General features: G+C 41.4%; 1 protein-coding gene across 1 annotated transcript; it reads right to left on the minus strand.

The window, feature by feature from the left end:
- Positions 1–5,082: 5,082 nt before the first annotated feature.
- On the minus strand, positions 5,083–20,097 carry LOC311037927 (complement component C7-like; the record flags this gene model as incomplete). The annotated part of the gene is made up of 15 exons (XM_084047223.1): positions 5,083–5,342; positions 5,945–6,123; positions 6,613–6,715; positions 7,172–7,363; positions 7,601–7,733; positions 8,836–8,923; positions 9,139–9,310; positions 9,956–10,184; positions 10,748–10,914; positions 11,100–11,213; positions 11,836–12,079; positions 12,537–12,665; positions 13,728–13,866; positions 18,136–18,280; positions 20,073–20,097. 15 exons carry the CDS (start codon positions 20,095–20,097, stop codon positions 5,167–5,169), a joined length of 2,235 nt encoding a protein of 744 aa, XP_083903349.1. The 3' UTR covers positions 5,083–5,166.
- Between the last annotated feature and the right edge of the window lie 3,442 nt (positions 20,098–23,539).

The raw sequence follows: 23,539 nt of genomic DNA on the forward strand, positions 1-23,539 counted from the left end.
GGGGGGGGGGTGCATCTGCATAACATAAGGTCTGAGAAAGTTTTGTACTTCCTTAATGCTGCAGCATTGTGCCAAACGAGCCACAGGCAGACATGGTCATATTTTTCTAAAACAGTATCATTATGGTTATCTAGCTCATGTAATGAGTTTGATATAGCTACTCAATACAGGATCAGCAAATACAACACAGTTACTATTTGAACTCAACAACAGTTACTTTTCAAGCCTCTCATAATTACGATGTCTACAGATATTTATGCCAAGCCAGTTGACAAAGAAGGTGAGAAAGAGGGACAGAGACACTGTAGACAGTTTAGAGTTGGAGGAGAGAATGGTGGACAATGACATCTATCAGAGTGTGGATGACATCGTCCCTGGACCACAGGAGGACATGAGGGACAACGCAGCAGGAAGACAGACCAAGGGTGAGTTTGATAAAGTTGTGAATCATTGTCAAGGTGATTTCTCTGTTTAAACTGGAAAAATACTACAGTATAGGTATTGTCTTTCCTTCAAGAAAAGATTACTCAGATTTCATTCAGAATTTCTTGCAGCACAGTGCATATCCTTCACTATCATTTGATGTGTAAAAGTTTTTAGAGAGATGTTGTTCACTTGTAGAAGGGCTTTTAGACTCTCTAGTCTTGTGTTTCTCTCTCTCTCAGTCGCTGCACATCAAGTAGCTGTACTTTATGTTACAGGACAGCGCTCTAAAAGAGAGAGAAGGCCTTTTAGAGTTGTTGCTGGGTGTCTGGGGATGCTGTGTCTTATGCTGCTGGGTGTGATCACAGGCCTGGTCGTATACTGTGAGTATTACATGTCACAAAACTACCACATCACAGGGAGTTTGTTGCCTGACATTTTCTAGCTGTGACAACTATTAAGGCCACCAAAGTATATTACCCAAAACTTGTGACTTATTCTTTTATCGAATTCTCATTGTTTCTTTTTGTGTGTATTATTGCATGCGTCTGCAAATTATGATGAATAAAGTGGTGTTGACTTTAATCACGTAAATAGGAATAACAACATTGAGTTTTCTTCTTCTCAAATAAAAATTTCCACACACAGATGCTTGACCTCCTCATGAACAGTAGCAACAACTGCCTTTATCATCACCATTTCTGTCCTTTGCAGATCATTCACCCAGTAACAGCATGACCAACGACACTCTGGTACATGATTATAACCAGCTGAAGTCCAACTACAATACCCTGACCCTGGAGAATACCCGGCTAAAGACCAACTACGATACCCTGACCCTGGAGAATACCCGTCTAAAGACTAACTGCGATACCCTGACCCTGGAGAATCCCCAGCTAAAGGGGGGCGGCTGTGGCTCTGGGGTAGAGTGTTCGGATACAGGGGACTTGAAACTGTAAGGTTCCCAGTACAATCCCGGGCTGGGGGGCAAGACGCTGAACCCCTAATTGCTCCCAATGAGCAGGTTGGTGCCTTGCATGGTTTCCTCCGCCATCGGTGTATGAATGTGTGGGTGAATGGCACAATCAATGAAATCGCTTTGGATAAAAGCGCTATATAAATGCACCATTTACCATTTTACCATTTAAAGACAACTACGATACCCTGATGCAGGAGAATGTCCAGCTGACAACCAATCATGATAGACTGATGCAGGAAAAGAACCAGCTGACAACAAATCACCAAATTACAAATTCCAATCTGGCTTCAGAAAAAAACACGCCTGAATCAGAACGACTACATCAAACAAGAGGTCGACAAGGGCAAATATTGCGGCATGGTCATGCTGGACCTCCAGAAGGCCTTTGACACCGTTAATCACCCAATTCTGCATGATAAGCTAAAAGCAATAGGTTTTGATGATACCTCGGCTAGCTGGATGAGATCCTATCTGGAGGGGAGGGAACAGGTGGTCGAAGTAAACGGAACCCTGCCCCCCCGCTCCCAGTGAGTTGTGGCGTTCCGCAAGGAAGTATACTAGGACCTTTACTATTCCTGATATATGTCATCAGCTTGCGACTGCAACCTGTTCCTGTTCGCAGATGACTCGGTGTCTCGGACAGGGACAGGCTGCAGTTTGAAAAATCTCTCAGCTCTGAACTCGATACGAATCAATCAAAAATCAATCAATCAAACAAACCCTGATGCAGGAAAAAAAAACAGGGCAAAAAGTGAATTGGACTGTTTTTTTAATGGATATTGATATGGCTAATTGTATGGAAAATATTCAAAATAAAGTTGAGATCCCAAGCCTAGAATCCATCAGTAGGTCCTAAAGAAGCCTCATGCAAAATTTGGCGCTTTTATCCGCTTCGTATTGATAATGTTAAAAAACAGGGTTAAGGTACTGGACTATAAGCCCTTGATCCTTTGCAAAGAGACATAGGCGGCGGGTAATGAAGGCTAGGGTGGGCTAAGCCTTCCCAAATGCTATACTGGGAAATTCTGGGAATTGTGCAAATGATAAATAATATATGTGCGCAGCATTAATTAGTTAATTTTTTGATTAATAAATCATTAAAATCAGGCAAAAATAAGAATTAAATAACATAACCCTAACCTAACCCTAACCCTAACCCTAAAACCGAAATAAAGTTACCAAAAAACGAAAAGAAACTAACAAAATCCACCCAAAAAATAATTTCGGCGACCCCCCCAGCCTCAAGCCAGATCTCCTAGCCTTCCCAATTGTCAGGCTCACCCGCCGCCTATGCAAAGAGAGGATGGTGCGCGCCATGCGCCTTCCCAGAATGAAAGCCTTCTGTGGTGCTAAACCCCCAAAAACATGTATACAGTACATGTAGCACTCGCCAACGTGTCAAAAAAGGACAAGAACAGTGCATCAATTTCACCATTTTATTTGGACGATTGAATGGTAAATGCATACAGTAGTACGTGGTGCATTTATATAACGCCTTCATCCAAAGCGCTTTACAGTGTGCGTTGCATTCACTCATTCACACACACATTCACACACCAACCTGGTTGCTCATCGGGGGGGAGTTAGGGGTTCGGTGTATTGCTCAAGGACACTTCGACACTAACTCAGGGGGAGTCGGGGATCGAACCGGGAACCTCCCGTTTCCCAAGTGGCCTATACCTCCTGAGCCACTGCCGCCCCACAGGCAGTGACCTACAGTATGACTACCATGAAACCCTATATGTAAATCACTTGACACTGCTTCTATATCGCTGTTGTCGGGCAGAAACCTCTTATCTCCATATTCTAACCTTTTACGTTTTTTTCGTAAATGAATGCCCTATTTGATCATACTACAGTGTCACACAAAAGTATCAAAAGTAGCAGTTCAGCAAGCTTGAAACGCGTCGCTTCCGCCGCGCTATGAGCTTGTAGATCTGCTATATATTTTTTTGTCGTGACAATTTGGTGCAAATCTTTGAATATATACTTTTTAAAGCGAACATTTGTAACTCAAATCTTTGCTTCTGGGGGGTCCCTGGAACAAAATATCTGGCGGCCAAATACATATAATTTTGTGGGTCCTTGACATGAAAAAGTTTGAGAACCACTGATATTATAACAACATATGTTTTCTTTTTCAGAAAACTGTGAGGATTTAGAAGACATTTGTAGAATCCCCCGAAGCAAAGATTTGAGTTACAAATGTAAAAAATATATATATTCAAAGATTTGCACACATTTTCACGTTTTCTAAAAATAGCTAAAGTATAAGATAATGGTTTAAGTGGTTACACAGATGCGTTCCCGGTTAAAGTCCAGGTACAGGTTGGGTATCACTGAGTTAGTTAGTTGGTTCACCTGCTGTTGTCTATTCAAGTCACTTATGTAACTAATACAATAATTCATCAGAGGAGTTTAATCACTTGAACCCTAGCATCCCTGTTATGGGGGAACCAAAAATAGTCTATCTACAAGCTCAGCGACACGTTGTGAGCTTGTAGATAGGCTATTTTTCGCCAAAGAGATTTGGTGTGTAGAGGGAAAACAGTGCGGACCGAGTACAAAGCCAACAATACATTGTTGACCGGGGCCCCAGGGCTCTGTATTTGGTCCACTTTTTTCCGCTGTACACCATCTCTTCGCCGAAAATTGCCGATCTATGTGAGCTTGTAGATCCTCAATTTTGTCCAAATGTTTGCCCCAGAATAGGGACGCTATGACGGGTTCATGTGTTTAAAGCGCTGCTTTAACTCAGTAGCAGTAATACATATTTTTGCTGCATTGAGCTTCCGACTCATTTCTATATTTTTATTTACTCTCTTTTCTCAGCGCTCGAAAGGTGCGAGTGCATAGCTACACGAGACTGCCACGGAGGTACAGACAGTATGTACTGCCTGAATATACACAACAAAAACAAGAGTATGAACCTGTGTAAAATGGCCACGCTCAAATGCTCAAACTATGTGTTTGAGGTCCTCAACGAAGGTAACTGTGAGGCTAGATGATAACTGTGATCTTTATGCAGTGGGTCCAGTGGTATTGGTCCAGAGGTTGGACCAATACAATGTAAACAACAATATTATATAATATAATAACCTATCGTGTACCAGTATGGTACTGCGTTACTGCACAGGTACTGGTGCTGCAATAGAAAATGTACATTTTTCAAATGGGTTTGGTTGCTTCCATCAACAATATTCAGAAAAGAAAACCACACGCAAAATATAATATACATAAGACATAATTTTATTGTGTGCTAGGTTGACCAGTTCTAGCTACTTCCAAAACATGGGAGTAATCACTATTCTGTATTGTACTTTGCATTATCTCATTGAGTGCTCTCTTTTGAAATAGCTTGAGACTTTGTTGCTGTTTTGTTATGCTGTAATAAAAATTTAAAAAATGTCTGTCAGATTTTGCCAACAGCATCAAACAAAGCGTCTAAACTTGTCAGTTAAACATCAACTTACATAGTATCTTCTCATCGACTATCATCCATCATTGACATTTCAGAACAAAGACTAAAAGCAGAAAGTGTTTTTTTCTCTCTATATACACTTAATTGAAAACAGTCAAAGTCCCCTTGTACATATACTCAGCAAAATCTAGAGTTAATATAACTCAGAGGAGTGTACAAATGCACACTCCATTGTACATTACATGCCGTATATCTGCACTCTTCAGAGTTAAGGTCATACTGTGTGTAATGTTCATTTTAGTTCTGATGCATTTCTATAATAAAAGTCAGAACAAAATCCTTATTACTGGCAGGCCTCCAGGCTGACCACTGTAACCGGCTCCCCAGCACACCTCCTTGCCCCCACCTCGCACTCTGTCATCGTCACGGCAACGCTCCCATCCGCCGGGGTGACGCACATTTGGGTGGAATCTTCGGGGCATTCCGTGGGGTCCCGGCATACGCAGTTTGTCGCTGATTCTACAGTTAAACACATTAAAAAAACCTAGCTGATTCTACGATTAAACACAACGTATAGAGATCCTAGTGTCCTGCTTTTAGCAACAGTTGTGTTGTCTATTTCTAATTTCATATTGTGAATTAAGATTGGAGATCTAATTGCTCTGTTAATTGCTATGTGTATGTATTGTATGTGCTGCACTAGCTATGATGTTATTGTAGCCTTGGATCAAGACTATAATAGATGTATTTTATCGAGTCTGATTTCTACTTTCGTATCTATGAGCAAATGTCAGAATCGATAAAATACATCTATGATAGTCTTGATCCAAGGCTAATGTTATTGCAAATAACACATGACTCTCAACCAATCAGATGTGTACGTTGCATGACTACAGTATGTATTTAGGTATTTATATATTTAAATGTATTTGTTTATATAGACAGACAGACAGGCAGAATAATAAAATGATAGAAGTAAACACCCCCCCACACACACACACACACACACACACACACACACACACACACACACACACACACACACACACACACACACACACACACACACACACACACACACACACACACACACACACACACACACACATACACACACTAACCGTTACACTTTTCCCCTGGATTGCAGTTTTGGCAGGAAGTGAACGTTTCTGTTGGCCAATCACAGTCAGTGTCCTTGGCTAGAGTGAAGCTCCGCCCTAAACACCGCAGAGCTCCCAGCTGACAGGAGCCCAGGAGGCGCGTGCTGGAGCCCAGTCTAGCACACAGCTTCACTGATGGCCTGCAAGACACACACATACATTCATAAATAACAAGGTGTTCAGCTTGTAGAGCTTCTACTTTCACTACTTTTGTGTGAGATTCCCATACAACAAAGTATAAAATACTGTTAAAATAGGCTGTTAAAGGGATATTTCACTGAAAAAAAGTAATGGAAAAATCAGAATGTCCTTCTAATGCGTGAGTGGGCCGTGATTTTTCCATTACTTTTTCATATTTTTTTAAATATTTTATTAGAAAGTGAAATTGAATTTATGAAGAAAAAGAGAAGACATATATTTAATCTTTTAATGTTTTTCCATACATCAATGCCATATTCTATAATAAGCCGAGCTGCTATTTTTGCTATTTTGTAACAAGGTTTCCGCCCGACAACGGTGATAAAATTAAATATGAAATACAAGGTTACTGCCTGACAGTAACAACATATTATTTATTTATTTACACCTCCATGTATATTGAAACAACAACAACAGGAGCATATACTCACTCGCACTGGAATGGCATTTTGCATACACACTGAGCCTTTCCTGCAGTCTGCCATGGTTTACAGTTAAGACCAGATGGTGTGGTGGCAACAACGTTTGGCACTGCTAGAGAAAAAGACAACAGGACAGGAGTGATAATAATGTCAGTGGTTTAAAAAAAAATCATGTCAAGGACCCCCAAATTGATATGTATTTGGACGTATACCGTCATTTGAAAAGATTTTGACATTTTCAAGTTGAAAAATGTCATGTATTTACTTGCACTCAACGTTTATTAGATTTTGGAAGAACTGTTAAGACCCCCAAAGGTCCATGAAATCCACTGGTAGATTTTCAAATGTGTTTTTTTCTAAATTCACTTGTTTGAAGATACATATCGTCTCTGTCGGTTGGAAATCTCATCCAAAATTGGTACTTTTCCAGATTCAAATTCAAAAATGGCAAAAGTAGCAGATCTACAAGCTCAAAACGCGCTGCGTTTCGATCTTGTGGATAAGAAGGAGATAAGAAGTTTCTGCCCGTCAGAAGTGAAGTGAAGCACCATACAGACTTCATGTGTACCTTCCATGCACCTGGCCTCCTCTAGAGAGGGGGACCACTGGAGGCTGGGGTTGCAAATGCTCTCTGTCACGTGACCCTGTAAAGCTCCTCCCGCCGGGCAGGACAGGGTCACCCTGTCTCCGATCTGATAGGCTGCCTTGGTGGGTGTGAATGTGACATCACTGCTGAGTGGAGGAACCCCACATGTTGCACCTATTAGGACACAGGAAGAGTATGTTTGGAATGAATACATTATCCACAGCATCCCTATTCTGGGCATGTGAAAATAGGCGAACATTCTGTGCGCCGATGTATAAGCTCACAACGCATTGCAACAGCACACGTGAGCTTGTAGGTTGCCTATTTTCTGCAAGCAGATTTTTCAATGAATTATATAAGTGGTTAATGAAGACAGAGAGAGAGAGAGAGACAGAAGGTGGCAACACGTACTCTTGCAAACCATTTGTCCAGTCGTCCATTTATGATTGTCATTGCATTCAGCCACAGCATCTCCACTGAGGAAGTGGCCGCCTATGCAGCTGTATTCAATTCTATTCCCCACCAGGTAGAAATCTCTGGGGTTCTGAGCCAAAACACAACAAAACACAAGACAACAGAAACACACATCGGTCATGAAATGATAAATGGTGCATAGATGTAGCGCCTCTCTCCAAAGCGCTTTACGATGTTCATTACATTCACCCATTCACACACTTTCATTGGCAATTGTCGCCGATGATATTAAGTGTAGAGCGAAAACAGGAGGAGGCCTAATAGACCCCTGGGGGACTCCAGTCAATTAAGTATACAAGGTTTATGTCATCGTTTGAGGACTTCCAGTCATTATTTTGGAGTTTTGTCACCTTCTGGTGGCCTTTTCTGGTCACATTCAGCTTTTATTTGTGCCTTCTTGATAACTTCCACACCTGGTGTGTATGACTTTTGTCCCTCAGGCTTCACTGTTGTGTTCGACTCTTGTCTCTAAAGAATGGTACACCGAGTACGACTTTAGCCGCAACCTGAGAAATCGTGGTGTTTTTTTGGACATTGCTTTTCACCTGGATTACTTGTGTTTTGTTCTCATGTATTTTGGAACTTTTGGTGAGGACTTGTGAGCGTTTTATTTTGGATTCATCTTCTGGTCTTTGCTTCTTTGGGACTTCAATGGGTTTTCATTTTGCTGTGATAAACTTTTCTTTAATTGAACTGAGTTGTCTCTACACTTGAGTCCCCACCCAGATGGTTAGTGCTGAGACCCGGGTTCGGTTCCCGACCCTTGACAGTTTAAGAGGTTAATTGTCTTGCTCAAGAACACTTCGAACCGGGAACGTTCCGATTCCAAGACAGCCTCTCTCCTGAGCCACCGCTGCCCCATGACACTCCTCACTCAAACAAGATGGACGCCCCCCTACTGTAGGTATGTTGGCACTGTGTGTTTAACCTTCTTTCATATTCTTTTATATATTCTTCCTCTAGCGATGGTCCTTTATTTGTTATCTACATGCAATGCTATACAGTACAATGCTGACATACATTGATAAAACATTAGACTACTGCTACGTATGGTTCATTTACACTGGGGTCTTTTGTGATTTTTCTTAATGGTTTCCAACATTGTCATGAATCACGTACTGTGTACAGTAGTGCAGTGACAGTAATGACAACCCAGGAAAATCCTTCCTTACCACAACATATCCATTCCTCAGGGCTGGAGGCGCTCCACATGTCTTTTGCGGGCCTAGGGAAAGACCAAAGCACTGTGGTTCCATCATCCTACACACACACACACACACACACACACACACACACACACACACACACACACACACACACACACACAGATTCAGTGGCCATACAATTCCATGTTATGTAGTATATACTTGTCTCTAACAATTTTGATGTAATCCTATGAATGCAGATACTCTTCTGTGAATGAAGTGGTTTTATTTTGTGTGTGCACGTGCGCATTTGAGAGTGTGTTTCCTTACTGTAAGTAGTGTATATCTGGGTCTTCACATGGCGAGGTTTCATTTTCCAGGCCGATACAATGCTGTCCTCCTCTGCTGGGGGCGGGGTTATTGCAGCTACGGGTTCTCGACCTTTGACCTCCAGAGCAGGAGCTCCATGACGACCAACAGCTCCAGCTTCCATGGATTACTCCTAAAAGAACAATATCCACGTTCATCCTACAACCATTTTACAAGATTATATACTAGTTGTGAGCTTGTAGATTGTCTCTTTTTGGCTCGAAACACCATCATTTGACAAAGTATAAATCAGTCTTTTGTGTGGTGTCAGTGGGTCCAAAGCAGGTCAATCAGACTTCAGTACTAGTTTATTGTGTGACTGTGAATGGTGTATATCAGTGGTTATCAAACATGTCATGGACTCCTTAAGTGATATATTATTTTGCCTCAAACCCCAAAAGATTTTGTGCCAGGGACCCCCATAAGATATTTATCAACATTTGTAAACATCTTTCAAAACTATAGCCAATCTACAAGCTCACAATGCCTTGCATCGTGACACGTTGTGAGCTTGTAGATGAGTGATTTTCAAATAGCCAAAAAATAAAATGTGGCCTCACTTTGCTAGGGACCCCCTGGAACCCCCCTTCAAGGACGCCTGGGGGTCTCATGGAAGCTAAGGTCCCATTTGGTTCCAATTGCACACTCTCAGAGTTAAATAAACAGTGTATTCGTTGGGTTCCCAGAGATAACATTTGTCATAGGGGTCCGTGGCCTAATGCATGTCAAACTGGGGGTCCCTTGAAAAGAATAAAAAAAGAGAATCACTGTATATTACCTGGCTGTTCACCACTGACTGTCCCTCTCTCACAGGCCAGTCCTGAGCTGCCAGGCCTACAGACACAGGAACACAGTGTGCCCGTCAGGAGAGGCTGGCCGTTGTTGCCACAGGGACCACAGTGACAGGGGTGCTCCTCAGCCAGAAGCTCCTCTAGCGCCCTCTTCAGGTGCATCTTCTTCAGGCCAGCACAACGCACCTCCTTCACCAGCTCATACACAGGACGCAGCTGTGAGTGACAACATGTAGGCTGTGAGTGACACCATTTAGACATGTGCAAAATCTCTGTCTGTGTATGCGTGTGTCTGTAGTTTTATAATGATAAAGAAAATACAGCTGGCATAAATGGATTTTATGAATGCAATGAAACAAAATATCAAATCAATAGCTATTCTAGTCTAGTCTATTGTTTCTTTTTCATATGTTTCTTTTATTTCCTTTATATGTAAAAGCACTTTGTAACTTTCTAGGAAAGGTGCTACAGTATATAAATACATATAATTACTATGTAACAAATATTATTATGCCAAAAAACACACACACAATTGAACAAAAAAAAAGAAATATCTGCAATTGCGCCCAAGAAAAAAAAAAGAGAACCACTGAAATATAATTTGTGAACATTCGGACTAGTTGACGCTCACATGAATGACACTTTCAGCTGGTCAGGGCCTTGAGAGAGTACGAATGTAACCAAATGGACCCTTTGTACACTCTCAGAGTAACAAATGGATAAACAAACACTGTCAGGACTTTACAGTAGGTAGGTTTTAAAGTGTTCATCCATGGTACCTTCTGGTCGATGACATCAGGGAAGTCTTTGACAGAGGAGGCCCACGTGGCGTAAGAGTCTGCGTTAGCTTCTGGGTTCTCCAGATCCAGAACGCCCAGGGCTCCCGAGAAGGCCGGGTCCCCGCCGATGGTGTTGGTCTTCACAGACAGATGTTGTAAGTCATGCCCTGCAAGAAAGATGCCAGTTGACTGTTTGGTTTTCAGATCGGTTTTAGATTAAATGTAATCCCAAAGTCGCTGAATTGTATTCAACGTAAAGATTTTACTGAACAATTGCAGCATACATTGTGTATGTACAGTATACAATTCAGAGGATTTTACTGTAAGTTACTGTGTTAAATTTAAAACTTACCACTGCTTGATTTTAGAGCCTGAGTAAGTTTTTCACATGTAGTTTTGACTTTCTTCCAGAATAAACGACGTTTCACCTTCCTCCAGCACCGTTGGTAATCTATGTCTGTTGTACCTATGGACAAGAGAGGAGGCAATTTGAAGTGACACCTTGTATATACCTGTCAAAGCACCAAACTGGAGTCAAATCACATTCCACTAGTCGCTCTGCATAACTACAGCGTCTTGTCAGAACTCTCCAAAATAAGTTGAATAATGTATCTCTTTGAGGTCCACTGGTACCAATGCCAGATGTTTAGGTCTGATCATGTTTAGTTTTTGACCATTTTGTCAAAAAGCACAAAATCTATTCTAATCACTTTGAAGAACTAGGCTAAACAGCAGATCTACAATCTCCCAATGCACCTCATTGCGGGGCGGTGTGTGCTTTTAGATCTGCTAGTTTTTTTAAATGCTTGAAAACGTTTTCATTTAATCCTCCTATTATGACATGCCCAAAATAGGGAGGTCAGGTTGAAAGTGGTTAAAAATCAGCTGCTTTGGCCCGGACTGCTGGCCTAGCGGTACAGGCACCTATATGCTCCAATTTAGCCTGCCAGCACGTCGTGGGTTCAAGTCCCGATCCCGACGGCCTTTGCCGCGTGTCACTCCCCATCTCTCCCTCAGAGAGATGGGGAGTGCCGATGTGGGTGCAGTTTGCTCATGATGTGAAAGAGAACATTCTTCCATCTACTTACTGGATTGCTTCATCGCATTCAGGTCAAACTCCAGCAGGGCTCGGTACTCCCCTCCCAGAGAGCCCTCTGACATGTAGTGGGTGCCGAAGGTCTGTAGGATCTGTCGGTAGGCTGAGTAGTCGTAGGTCAGTGGCAACGCGGCCAGGCCTTTCCAGAAGCCCTCAGCCAGTGGGAGGTACTGCGGAGCGGAGTTCTGGAACTGGGCGAGCTGCACTCGGTTCTTCAGGATTAGAAGCTTGTGAGCCTTGGGATGGATAGACACACTGTATGGTCATTTCCAAGTGAATAGAATTCCAGTGGTGTAATGTAACTAAGTACATTTACTCAAGTACTGTACTTAAGTACAATTTTGAGGTATTTTTTACTTTACTGGAGTATTTCCAATTTTCTGTACTTTCACTTCTACTCCGCTTACCAGTGACATCTTCATTAGGAAGTTTTTTTTTCCCTCTTTAAAAAAAAAAAGATATTAAAATGTATTTTTTTAACAGGAAAACAATGGCTTCCATTATAGCATGCTAACTTTCCATGAACAGAAAGCCTGCAGTTTCTATTAGCTTGGATTCCCCATCGATGATGTCACTGGTAGGCGGGTTTCTGAGCTGTCCACAGCCCTCCTCTGAGACACAGAGTGAATAGACTAAAATGGTACCATATTACAGTATAATGAGCATTACTCACAGTAATGTGTTTTTGCTCACCTTGGTTTCAGAGAGCTCGTTGTGGAAGGTGCGTCGGTCGTGTATGAACAGAGCATTGGACTGGATGTGCTGCATGTAGGACCAGGAGCTGTCATAGGTCTCATCGCTCTCCTCATTGTTTACTTGCACCTGTGAGTATTATGAACACACTTCAACTGTCTTGTCTGCATTCTGTTCAGACCATTCACTGCTGCAGGGCTCTAGTTTTTTTTTATATTTAATTTTTCATTTAAAAATGTTCACAAAAGTACACATACCACCCCCCCCCACATCCGTCCTCCCTCCCCACATACAACCCCACATACAAAGGACAGCACAGATAAAACATAATCAAATATAAAGGTATAAAAAGAAAAGAAACAGAACAACAAGAAGAGACAAATCTGCTTTGAGAAATAATAGATCTAGACGAGATAGCTGTAGATAACAACCTATAACATCTCTGATACAGGTAGGGACAACGTTTCCATATAATCCAAATAAGGTTGCCAAATCTTCAAAAAAGTGTCCAACCTATTTCTTAAACTATAAGTAATCTCAAGAGGAACACAACTGTTCATTTCTGAGAACCATCTCGCAATGAGGAGGGGGGAGTCAGACTTCCATGTTATTGTAATACATTTCCTAGCAACTCCCAAGTGCCACCTCTATAAATTTAATTTTGTGTTTTCTGAGATTTGCACTGATAGCAGTGAAGTTGCCTAAGAGGCAAACTTCAGGGTCTAACGGGAAGGGAGCCTCTGTAATTTTAGCCAGCGTGTCACATAAATCATACCAGAATGTTTTAACTTTTATACATTGCCATGTACAATGCAAAAAGGAGCCTTGCTGCAGGGCTCAAATTTGACTTCAAGTAACTGCAATCAATCAAGATTTATATATGTACGGTATCTAATTCACCCTGTACAGTGTAATTTAAAGTAAAAATCCATATACTTTCTGTGGAGAAGTCAACCTTTTCTAACTGAGCTGTGGGCAGTGATTAACAACTTAAACCTTACATTAGTTGACCGGGGTTCCCCAGGGCTCTTCTGTTGGTCCCCTCCTGTTTCCCCTCTACACCAAATCTCTTTGCGGAAAATAGTTCTCTCTACAAGCTCACAACCGCGTTGTAAGTTTGTAGAGCTGCAGAATGTTCGCCTCAGAATACAGTTGGGTCCATGTGGTTAAAAGACGCAGGGTGTCACTTACCTCAAAGTTGTATCTGAGGATACTCTGTGGCAGTCTGTAAAATACTCTATGGTCTCCACTGAACACCTTTCTGCACTGGCCTCCAAATCTTAGCGTGTCAATGACCCCCAACTTCAACTTTCCAGTTAACACATCATATCTGTATGAGAGGAGAGGAGAGGAGAGGAGAGGAGAGGAAAAAGGCGATAACGTGAAATGACGTGAGTATAACATAATAAAATACAAACATACAATAACACAACTTAACATACAGTAACGATAAACAATAATAGCATAACAAACAATGTATGAAAACAAATCTATCGTGCTAATATGTAAACATATTGAATAGTTTTGTACAGTATAATATTTAAACATTTTACGGATAATTTCTGTAAATAATACAGACAACGAGAAAAAGTGCTCCTTGGAGCACAGGTCTCCACCACATATAGACCCAGTCCAGTACCTACTTTATAGAAGTTACGAAAATGAATGATAATGAGCATTTTTACAGTTTAACCCATTAAAAAGCCTGTCAGCAGAACCTACTGCAGTACCAAGTCCACACTTTTGAGTGGACTTTTGGCAAGAATAATGTCCTATATTGTAAACCGCAGTTCACACCCACATGTCTGATACATGTGTCCAATTCCTTCTGCTGCTGTGTGTTATTAAACGTGTTGCATAGTGAGTGCTGATGGTGCCATGTCATTATTTAGACAGCCCATTATTCTGATGTCCCGTAACCCCCATGTTACACTGCATGCTACACAGGTTACACTGCATGCTACACAGGTTACACTGCATGCACATTTGAATGGCCAGACAGACAAAAACAAACCTTTAAATGCAGTCCATTTATCATACAATAATAATCATAAAAATAATATGAATGTATTATTTTTTCAGTGGAAAACATACATTTGTTTCTAGTCTGCAGTTTTAGTGTTGTCACAAATATATACGTTTTTCAATCCATCTGAATATTTGCTGCACTATTGATACTGTACCAACCATGCTTCCAACTACATATCTTCTTGTTTCTGCATAGTGGATAGTGTGTGCGACTGTGCGCACGCACGCACGCACGCACGCACACACACACACACACACACACACACACACACACACACACACACACACACACACACACACACACACACACACACACACACACACACACACACACACACACACACACACACACACACACAGCCAGAGAACCACTTTTACCGCTATTTAGCACCATTTACAGTATATCTAGTGTGAGATATGATCTACTGGTCCATACATTTCAACATAAAGTTGATGATGAAATTGACCACTTCTGTAACTGATCACTTCTCTCTTATTTTATCTTTTTGTACTCAGTTTACTCCCATAACATAAAAAAGGCAAGTAGTGTCAAAATATGAGAGAGTTTCATAAGCCATGTGCAGTACAATACTGGTTTGTAAAAAAAGACTGTAGGGGTCTTGCCCTATATAGATTGTATTGTATTTGTTTGATTGAGCTTTCACTATTTATCATTATTATTATTTCTTTAATCACAAATATCAGTTACAGCGGTGTAATTAAAGGGGAATTTTGGACCACTGTTTTCTTACCTTTTCTATGATGTTATGATATCATAGGATGAATGGTACAGTAGAAAAATGACATAACTCCATCCCGGGTCCGCCACAGCTAAAAACGTGCGCCAATAGGCCTTGCGCTAGATTGCATATTTTGATAGCTTTTTTTTTTTTTCTTTTCTGAGATCTGACGTTCATAGTGACAGAACACTATAGAACGTGATTGTCTTGAATGCACCCCACAGGAAGTCTCGCTAGTCTAGCGAAGGCTGACTAGCGAGTCTTCCTGTTGTTGTTGTTCCTTGTTTCCAGTCCACCCATGACATGAAGTTGGTGATAAAATGTACCACTTCTGTAACTTAGTCATACTTCTCTTTTTTATCTTTTGTCTTCAGTTTTCTCCCATAAAGTGAACAAATATGTTTCATAAGCCTGTGAAGTACCATACTGTATGGTTTGCAAAACAGACCTAAAATGTATAATTTACAATTTAGGCATTTAGCAGATGCTCTAAATCCAAAGTGATTTACAATAAACAAGGTAAACACGTACATCAAATGCATAGAGACAGTGTAGTGCCTTAATAGGATCATAGGTCAACCAAGAACCTAGTATCAGTCTAAACAGTGCATTATCAAAAAATAAATTATCTGTACATTGAAACCATACAAACTATAGGAAATTACATTTTAACCTTTGCATAAGATTGCATGGTCGTCAAGGCTAGGTCAAGTGCTACAGGCTAAAGTGGAGTCTGTGGTGTCTTCAGATTATGGCCGTAAATTGGGAGTGAGTCTGTAGTTCTAACTGCAAAGGGGAGTTTGTTCCACAGTTTGGAAGTCTGAGTGTTGTCCTGTCCCGGATGTTTTAGGCAAGGTTCTGACAGTTACTCTGTGTCCCCTACACACAGACATGCACTCACATTTGCACCAAAGGATGTTGCTATGTTTGCAGTTTACATGTGTGCCAAATGTCATGCCTGTATCCACCGCGTAATGATTTTTCACATAATTCCCATCTTTGTTTTTTTGCATTTGGATTCACACACCAGTTTGTTTACACAAGCCACCTGTCTGGCGCCTTGCTAATAAATGTCGCAGGCTCTAACGCAAATTTTAGTTGACAAAAATGTTGAAACTTTTTATTTATTCTACAATTGTTATGCTATCCCTTGTCATAAAGCCAACAAAATTAAATAAAATCGAATGTGACCTATCCTATATTAAAATTGCCTAATGCGCCGTACGGTGAATGGTGGGTCGACATCACAAACGTAAAATCCGGACTGGCGATGCGCGCCATTGTACCCCCTTTCAGAGGACCCCAACAGGTGACCTCACAAACACATTATGGAAGGGACTGCAGTGGAAACAAGCTGTAAGCTGACATATGTTTTATTTCTTGATCAATAAAGATATCAATCAATCAATCAAAGGGCTATATCCTGAAAGAACATTGGTTGAGGGAACATAGGGTCTAATTTGGGATTGGGGAACATAGGCTGAGGGAACATATGACCCCCTGCGGGGCAGTGAGCAGCAGTAGTGCTTTTGGCGCAAGCCGACAGTTATCAATGCCTGATTTTCTTTCCAAGCCAGTGCCAGCTAATGCAAAATCCCAAATCACCTAGAAGTGTGTGTAATTCTCCTGCTAGGACATAAGATCATTCCAAACAGCAGCTAGAGGAGGAATTCTTACTCTTTAGTGTGATGTGTGTTGTTGACTTCTTGTGGGGTTGTTTTTTATCAGAGCAGCTGAGAGAGTAGGCCCTACAGCTGCTGCACTGACCAGTGAAAGCGCACGCTCGAAAATAATTAATTAATAATAATAAATAGATAAAAAGGTGTCGGGCTTCGGGCCGGTCTGTCTGTCTGCCTCTGTCCGCCCCTCTCACTGATAAACACACATACCAGACCCTCAGAAAATGCTATATTAATGTTGCATCTCCATCTATTCTATTTTTCTGCTTCACTCTGGCCAAAAAAGTGAGTGAAATGCATGGTTTACGTATGTATTAGTTATGATTAGATTATTGGTTTACTTAAGTACTACTTTATTATTAGATTACTATTTCTATGCATTTGATGTATTATGATGTATTATCTTGTGTCCTTGCTTACTGTAAGTCGCTCAGGATTAAGAGCGTCTGCTAAATGCCTAAATTGTAAACTGTAAACTGTCTTTCCAATTAGTCTGATCACAGATTCAACTTGATGAATCTGGTGATCAGACTCCACTAATACTTGTATAAAGTTAGGTTCATATAATATAATATAATATAATACATTATGATATAATATCATATAATATAATATAATACATTATAATGTAATATAAGGTCTTTCATTATGTCCTGTATGTACTTCCAGGCATCAAACATGGTGAGTTCTGCAGCAGAGACAGAAACAGTTTTTTCACACATTAACCACATCATCTTTGCAAAAGCAACACCTATGTAGAGATCAGTCAACTTACTGGCAGTAAGACCTAGTAAGACATCTGTGGTCAACATTAGTTTCAATACATAGAAGAATAGCCTTTGCATGTTGCACTTTGCAAAAATAGCCTTTGCATGTTGTTGGGGGGGGGGGGGGGGTATGGGGGAGGGGGGTATGTGTATGTCTTGGGCTACAGTGCCAGTTATGAAGTGACTCTGCATGCCACAGTTAGAAGAACCACCATGAGGCTGATGTGATTTTTTTTGAGTGGCATTTCTTCCTCGGCCTAGTGGAAATGTGCGTGCAAAGGTTCACGGAATAAAAGCAGGATATTTACTTGTGCCCAATAAAAGCCAGCTAGTCCCTGTGTTTGGAAAACCATTATATTAGGCATAGGCAATGTAGTGTACTTACCCTCTGCCTGTGAAATGAGAGTTCGGTGGGGTTTGGTCCATGTCACACACATGGTGGCTGGTGTCCACATCACAGCTTCTCTCGTCCAGGCCGTCCTCACAGTCTTGGTCCCCATTACACACTAGATATGGGCTTATACACCGACCTGCAGCAAGAGATCTTCACTGTCAAAATATGGTCCCAGCAAGACAGATATCCACTACTAAAACAAATATTGACACTTTTAAAAATATAGTGATTGCCTGACAATGAAAAAGGTATTTAATGAGATACTGAATGATAAACTTAAGCCACGGACATATAAAGTATACTGCATACACAAGTATGAATGGTCCTTTTCAGACATTTGGCATTTGTTTTTTATGATTTGGCATTTGTGACATTTATCTTCATAAATGTTAATGGAATATCCTGACCCCTGCATCAGCGTTTTTATATTTAAACTAATGGTGAATGCTGAAAGTTCAGGAGACTTCACTTTCTGTTCATTCATCCCTACAACCAAGATGTACTCACAGGCCATAAGCTCGATGACACAAACTGTATATTCCATCTCTGCCCAAAATAGCAAATCTACAAGCTCACAACGCATAGCTTGAGCTTGTAGACTGAGCTTGTGCAGCTTGTAGAGAAGTATAAGTAAGGCCGAATGTGTTCTGGTCCTACCTGATAGCGGAACCGTTCTCTACAACCGGTGTCCAGGGGACATCCTCTTTCAGCAACACATGGCATAATTTCAGTGGCGGCTCCTGGGCATGGCATACCATTATACTGAGCATACACCTGCACTCGTCGAGTGCGAACCTGGACAGGAACAAATGAAACAGAACTAGAAAAAGTGCTTCTCGGAGCACAGGTATCCACCAGGTTAGTTAGGTTATTGTGGGGCAGCACTGTACGAAATTCACCAATCAGGATGGAATATGAAAAGTCGGACAGATCCGACTTGATCACATGACTATTATAGAAAATGTGTACTGTTTTGCATGATGTTTGGTCAAAATCTGTTGGAGTGATATCAAAAAATGTGTTAAAATGTGTCAAAAATCTGGTGGCACTATAACAGGACAACGTGAAAAGGGTGGCATGTGTTCATCAGCCTTGTGGGAATGTGCGTGCAAAGTTTCATGGCAATCGGACGCTGCGTTTATGATTTGAGGCATTTTGTTCAAAACAAGCCACTCCTGCAAACTTTAGATGCCAATCTTAGCCATACAGGATGGATTATGAAAAATCGGACAGATCAGCGTTGACACACACACACACACACACACACACACACACACACACACACACACACACACACACACACACACACACACACACACACACACACACACACACACACACACACACACACATAGACAATAAACCACTCCGACAAACCTACTTAGTAAGAAAGTGCTACACAGGTCAGTCATATTGCTTCTCATAGGTAGGCCCAATTATAAACAATACACAAGTAAGATGGAGGACAGGTGTCACATCGTTGATGACCTAACTAATCAGAGCTGGATCCCAGGGGCCCAAAGGTGAGCGGGGTCTATGAAATTGGCCCGTACACCCACTGTTCCCGCACATTTTACGTACAGGCAATGTAGGCGAGTAGGGCTCAGATCATTAAGACTCCACAAGGGCTCATTCAAGTCAGTCAGAACTTGTGACCCAATGGGATTTTTTGCCCAGGGTCCAAATGGTCATAACAATCAGCTCACACACTTTATCTCTTCCCTTTATGTTAAAGATGTGGTCTGTGGTCTGTTAAAACTATACACCCCTATACACCCCGATTTAAAGGAAGAAAAGAGTATTTTTTGTGTGCTGTGGACTCATATTTGGTCAAACATTTAATAGGTTCTGATGGTGAATCTAAATTTTGTGTAATTTGCTGAACATTTTGTCAGTATATATTAAGTTGCCAGACTTCCTTATTTTGCCTTCTGTGGTCACTGTGCTCTGCATGGTCGATGTCATCACTCGTTTAATGTGTTTGTGTGCGTGTGTGTGTGTGGGTGGGTGGGTGCATCTGTACGCGTACGTGTGTGCACGTTTGCATAACATAAGGTCTGAGTAAGTTTTGTTCTTCCTTAATGCTGCAGCATTGTGCCAAACGAGCCACAGGCAGACATGGTGATATTTTGCTAAACCAGTATCATTATGGTTATCTAGCTCATGTAATGAGTTCGATATAGCTAATCAATAGAGGATCGGCAAATACAACAAAGTTTATTTGTACTCAACAACAGTTACTTTTCAAGCCTCTCATACTTACGATGTCTACAGATATTTATGCCAAGCCAGACTTGACAAAGAAGGTGAGAAAGAGGGATGGAGACAGAGGAAAGAGGGGGGACACTGAGGACAGTGTAGAGTTGGAGGAGAGAATGGTGGACAATGACATCTATCAGAGTGGGGATGACATCGTCTCTGGACCACAGGAGGACATGAGGGATAACGCAGCAGGAAGACAGACTCAGGGTGAGTTTGATAAAGTTGTGAATCGTTGTCAAGATGATTTCTCTGTTTAAACTGGAAAAATACTACAGTAGGCATTGTCTTTCTTTCAAAAAATAATTACTCATTATTTAATTCAGAATTTCTTGCAGCACAAAACTTAACAAGTGCATATCCTTCACTATCATTCCTTTGATGTGTAAACATTTTTAGAGAGATGATGTTCACTTCTAGAAGGGCTTTTAGACCCTCTAGTAGTCTTGTTTTTCTCTCTCTGTCAGTCACTGCACATCTAGTAACTGTACTTTCTGTTACACTTTCTGTTGATTGGTTGCAACCAGTTGTTTTGTCATTATTCCATAAGCCATATGTAGTGGCAGTTTTAACGTGTTTTTCCATGACAATGTCTATCACAATATTATCCCTTTGGCTCATACAACCTAAAATACTGTTTTGGAAATACTTTAAGAGCTGATATCTTCTCAGTTAAATAAATTATGCTGTGTGTTGGTTTCTTATAAATGCAAATAGACAGTTGTGCAGAACCAGAGTGTGTGCTCATTCAACGTGCGTGCATCATGTATTTTGGCTCTGGCTGTGGTGCCTGATGCATTTGTGTGTGTGTGTGTGTGTGTGTGTGTGTGTGTGTGTGTGTGTGTGTGTGTGTGTGTGTGTGTGTGTGTGTGTGTGTGTGTGTGTGTGTGTGTGTGTGTGTGTGTGTGTGTGTGTGTGTGTGTGTGTGTGTGTGTGTGTGTGTGTGTGTGTGTGTCTCTGTCTGTCTGCCTGCCTGTCTGTCTGTCTGTCTGTCTGCCTGCGTGCCTGCCTGCCTGCGTGCTTGCGTGTGTCTCTTTATCTCTTCCCCTAATGTTAAAGATGTGGTCTGTTAAAACTATACAGCCCTACTTAAAGAAAGAACATAGTATTTTTTGGGGGGTCAGATACTTTTATGTGCTATGGACTCATATTTGGTCAAACATTTGATAGGTTCTGATGGTAAATGTTTTTAGAGAGATGCTGTTCACTTCAAGAAGGGCTTATAGACTCTCTAGTCTTGTTATTCTCTCTTTCTCAGTCGCTGCACATCTAGTAGCTGTACTTTCTGTTATAGGACAGCACTCTAAAAGAGAGAGAAGGCCTCTTAGAGTTGTTGCTGGGTGTCTGGGGATGCTGTGTCTAATGCTGCTGGGTGTGATCACAGGCCTGGTCGTATACTGTGAGTATTCCATGTCACAAAACTACCACATCACAGGGAGTTTGTTGCCTGACATTTTCTAGCTGTGACAACTATTAAGGCCACCAAAGTATATTAACCCAAAACTTGTGACTTATTTTTTTTACCGAATTCTCATTGTTTCTTTTTTTGTGTATTATTGCATGCATCTGTCAATCAAATTATGATGAATAAAGTGGTGTTGACTTTAATGCACGTAAATAGAAATATTTATAATTTTCCAAACACAGATGATTGACCTCATCATGAACAATAGCAACAACTGTCTTTATCATCACCATTTCTGTCCTTTGCAGATCATTCACCCAGTCTGGTACATGATTATAATAACCAGCTGAAGTCCATCAACGATACCCTGACCCTGGAGAATACCCGACTAAAGACCAACTACACTACCCTGATGCGAGAAAAGAACCAGTTGACAACCAATTATGATACCCTGAACCGGGAGAAGAACCAGCTGACAACCAATTGTAATACCCTGAACCGGGAGAAGAACCAGCTGACAACCAAGTATGATACCCTGAACCGGGAGAAGAACCAGCTGATAACCAATTATGCTACCCTGAACCGGGAGAAGAACCAGCTGATAACCAATTATGCTACCCTGAACTGGGAGAAGAACCAGCTGACAACCAATTATGCTACCCTGAACCGGGAGAAGAACCAGCTGATAACCAATTATGCTACCCTGAACTGGGAGAAGAACCAGCTGACAACCAATTATGCTACCCTGAACCGGGAGAAGAACCAGCTAACAACCATTTGTAATAACCTGAACCGGGAGAAGAACCAGCTGACAACCGATTATGCTACCCTGAACCGGGAGAAGAACCAGCTGGCAACCAATTATGCTACCCTGAACCAGGAGAAGAACCAGCTGGCAACCAATTATGCTACCCTGAACCAGGAGAAGAACCAGCTGGCAACCAATTATGCTACCCTGAACCAGGAGAAGAACCAGCTGGCAACCAATTATGCTACCCTGAACCGGGAGAAGAACCAGCTGACAACCGATTATGCTACCCTGAACCAGGAGAAGAACCAGCTGACAACCGACTACACTACGCTGATGCGGGAGAACAAGCAGCTGAAGGAAAAATTGAAAAAAAAAAAAGGTGAGGTTACAAACCTTTTTGAAGGAATATTAATTTGTGTATTATTTTTTATGTTTTAATTTATTTCGGAGATGTATTGTATGTATGATAAAAGAACAATCTGAGTAAACCTCATCATTTTATTTTTGTTCTTAAAATTGCAGTTTTCATGCACGCACGCACGCACGCACGCACGCACGCACGCACGCACGCACACGCACGCACACACGCACGCACACGCACGCACACACACACACACACACACACACACACACACACACACACACACACACACACACACACACACACACACACACACACACACCTAATACTGAGTAAGGTAATTTTGTTTAGTATTTGACTACTACTGAAATGGAATTGATTATCAATGTATTGAAAATCTGTAATTAAAACTCCTGTTTGGTTTTTAGACAATTAATGTCCCAGTGGATGGAAGAAGTTTGGTTGCAGAAGTTCATCACCAAGTTCAAAGATTGGTGATGGTCAACCACACTCTATCATGGTCCCATCATGTTGATAATACTGTGAGCAAAATGGGAAGGGCTGTTTCAGTTACAAGAAGAATTTCTAAGGGACTGCCACCAGATGTCGTCACCAGAGG

The sequence above is a fragment of the Gymnoscopelus microlampas genome, assembly GCF_963454915.1.
Source record: "Gymnoscopelus microlampas genome assembly, chromosome: 21".
Classification (NCBI taxonomy): Eukaryota; Metazoa; Chordata; class Actinopteri; order Myctophiformes; family Myctophidae; genus Gymnoscopelus; species Gymnoscopelus microlampas.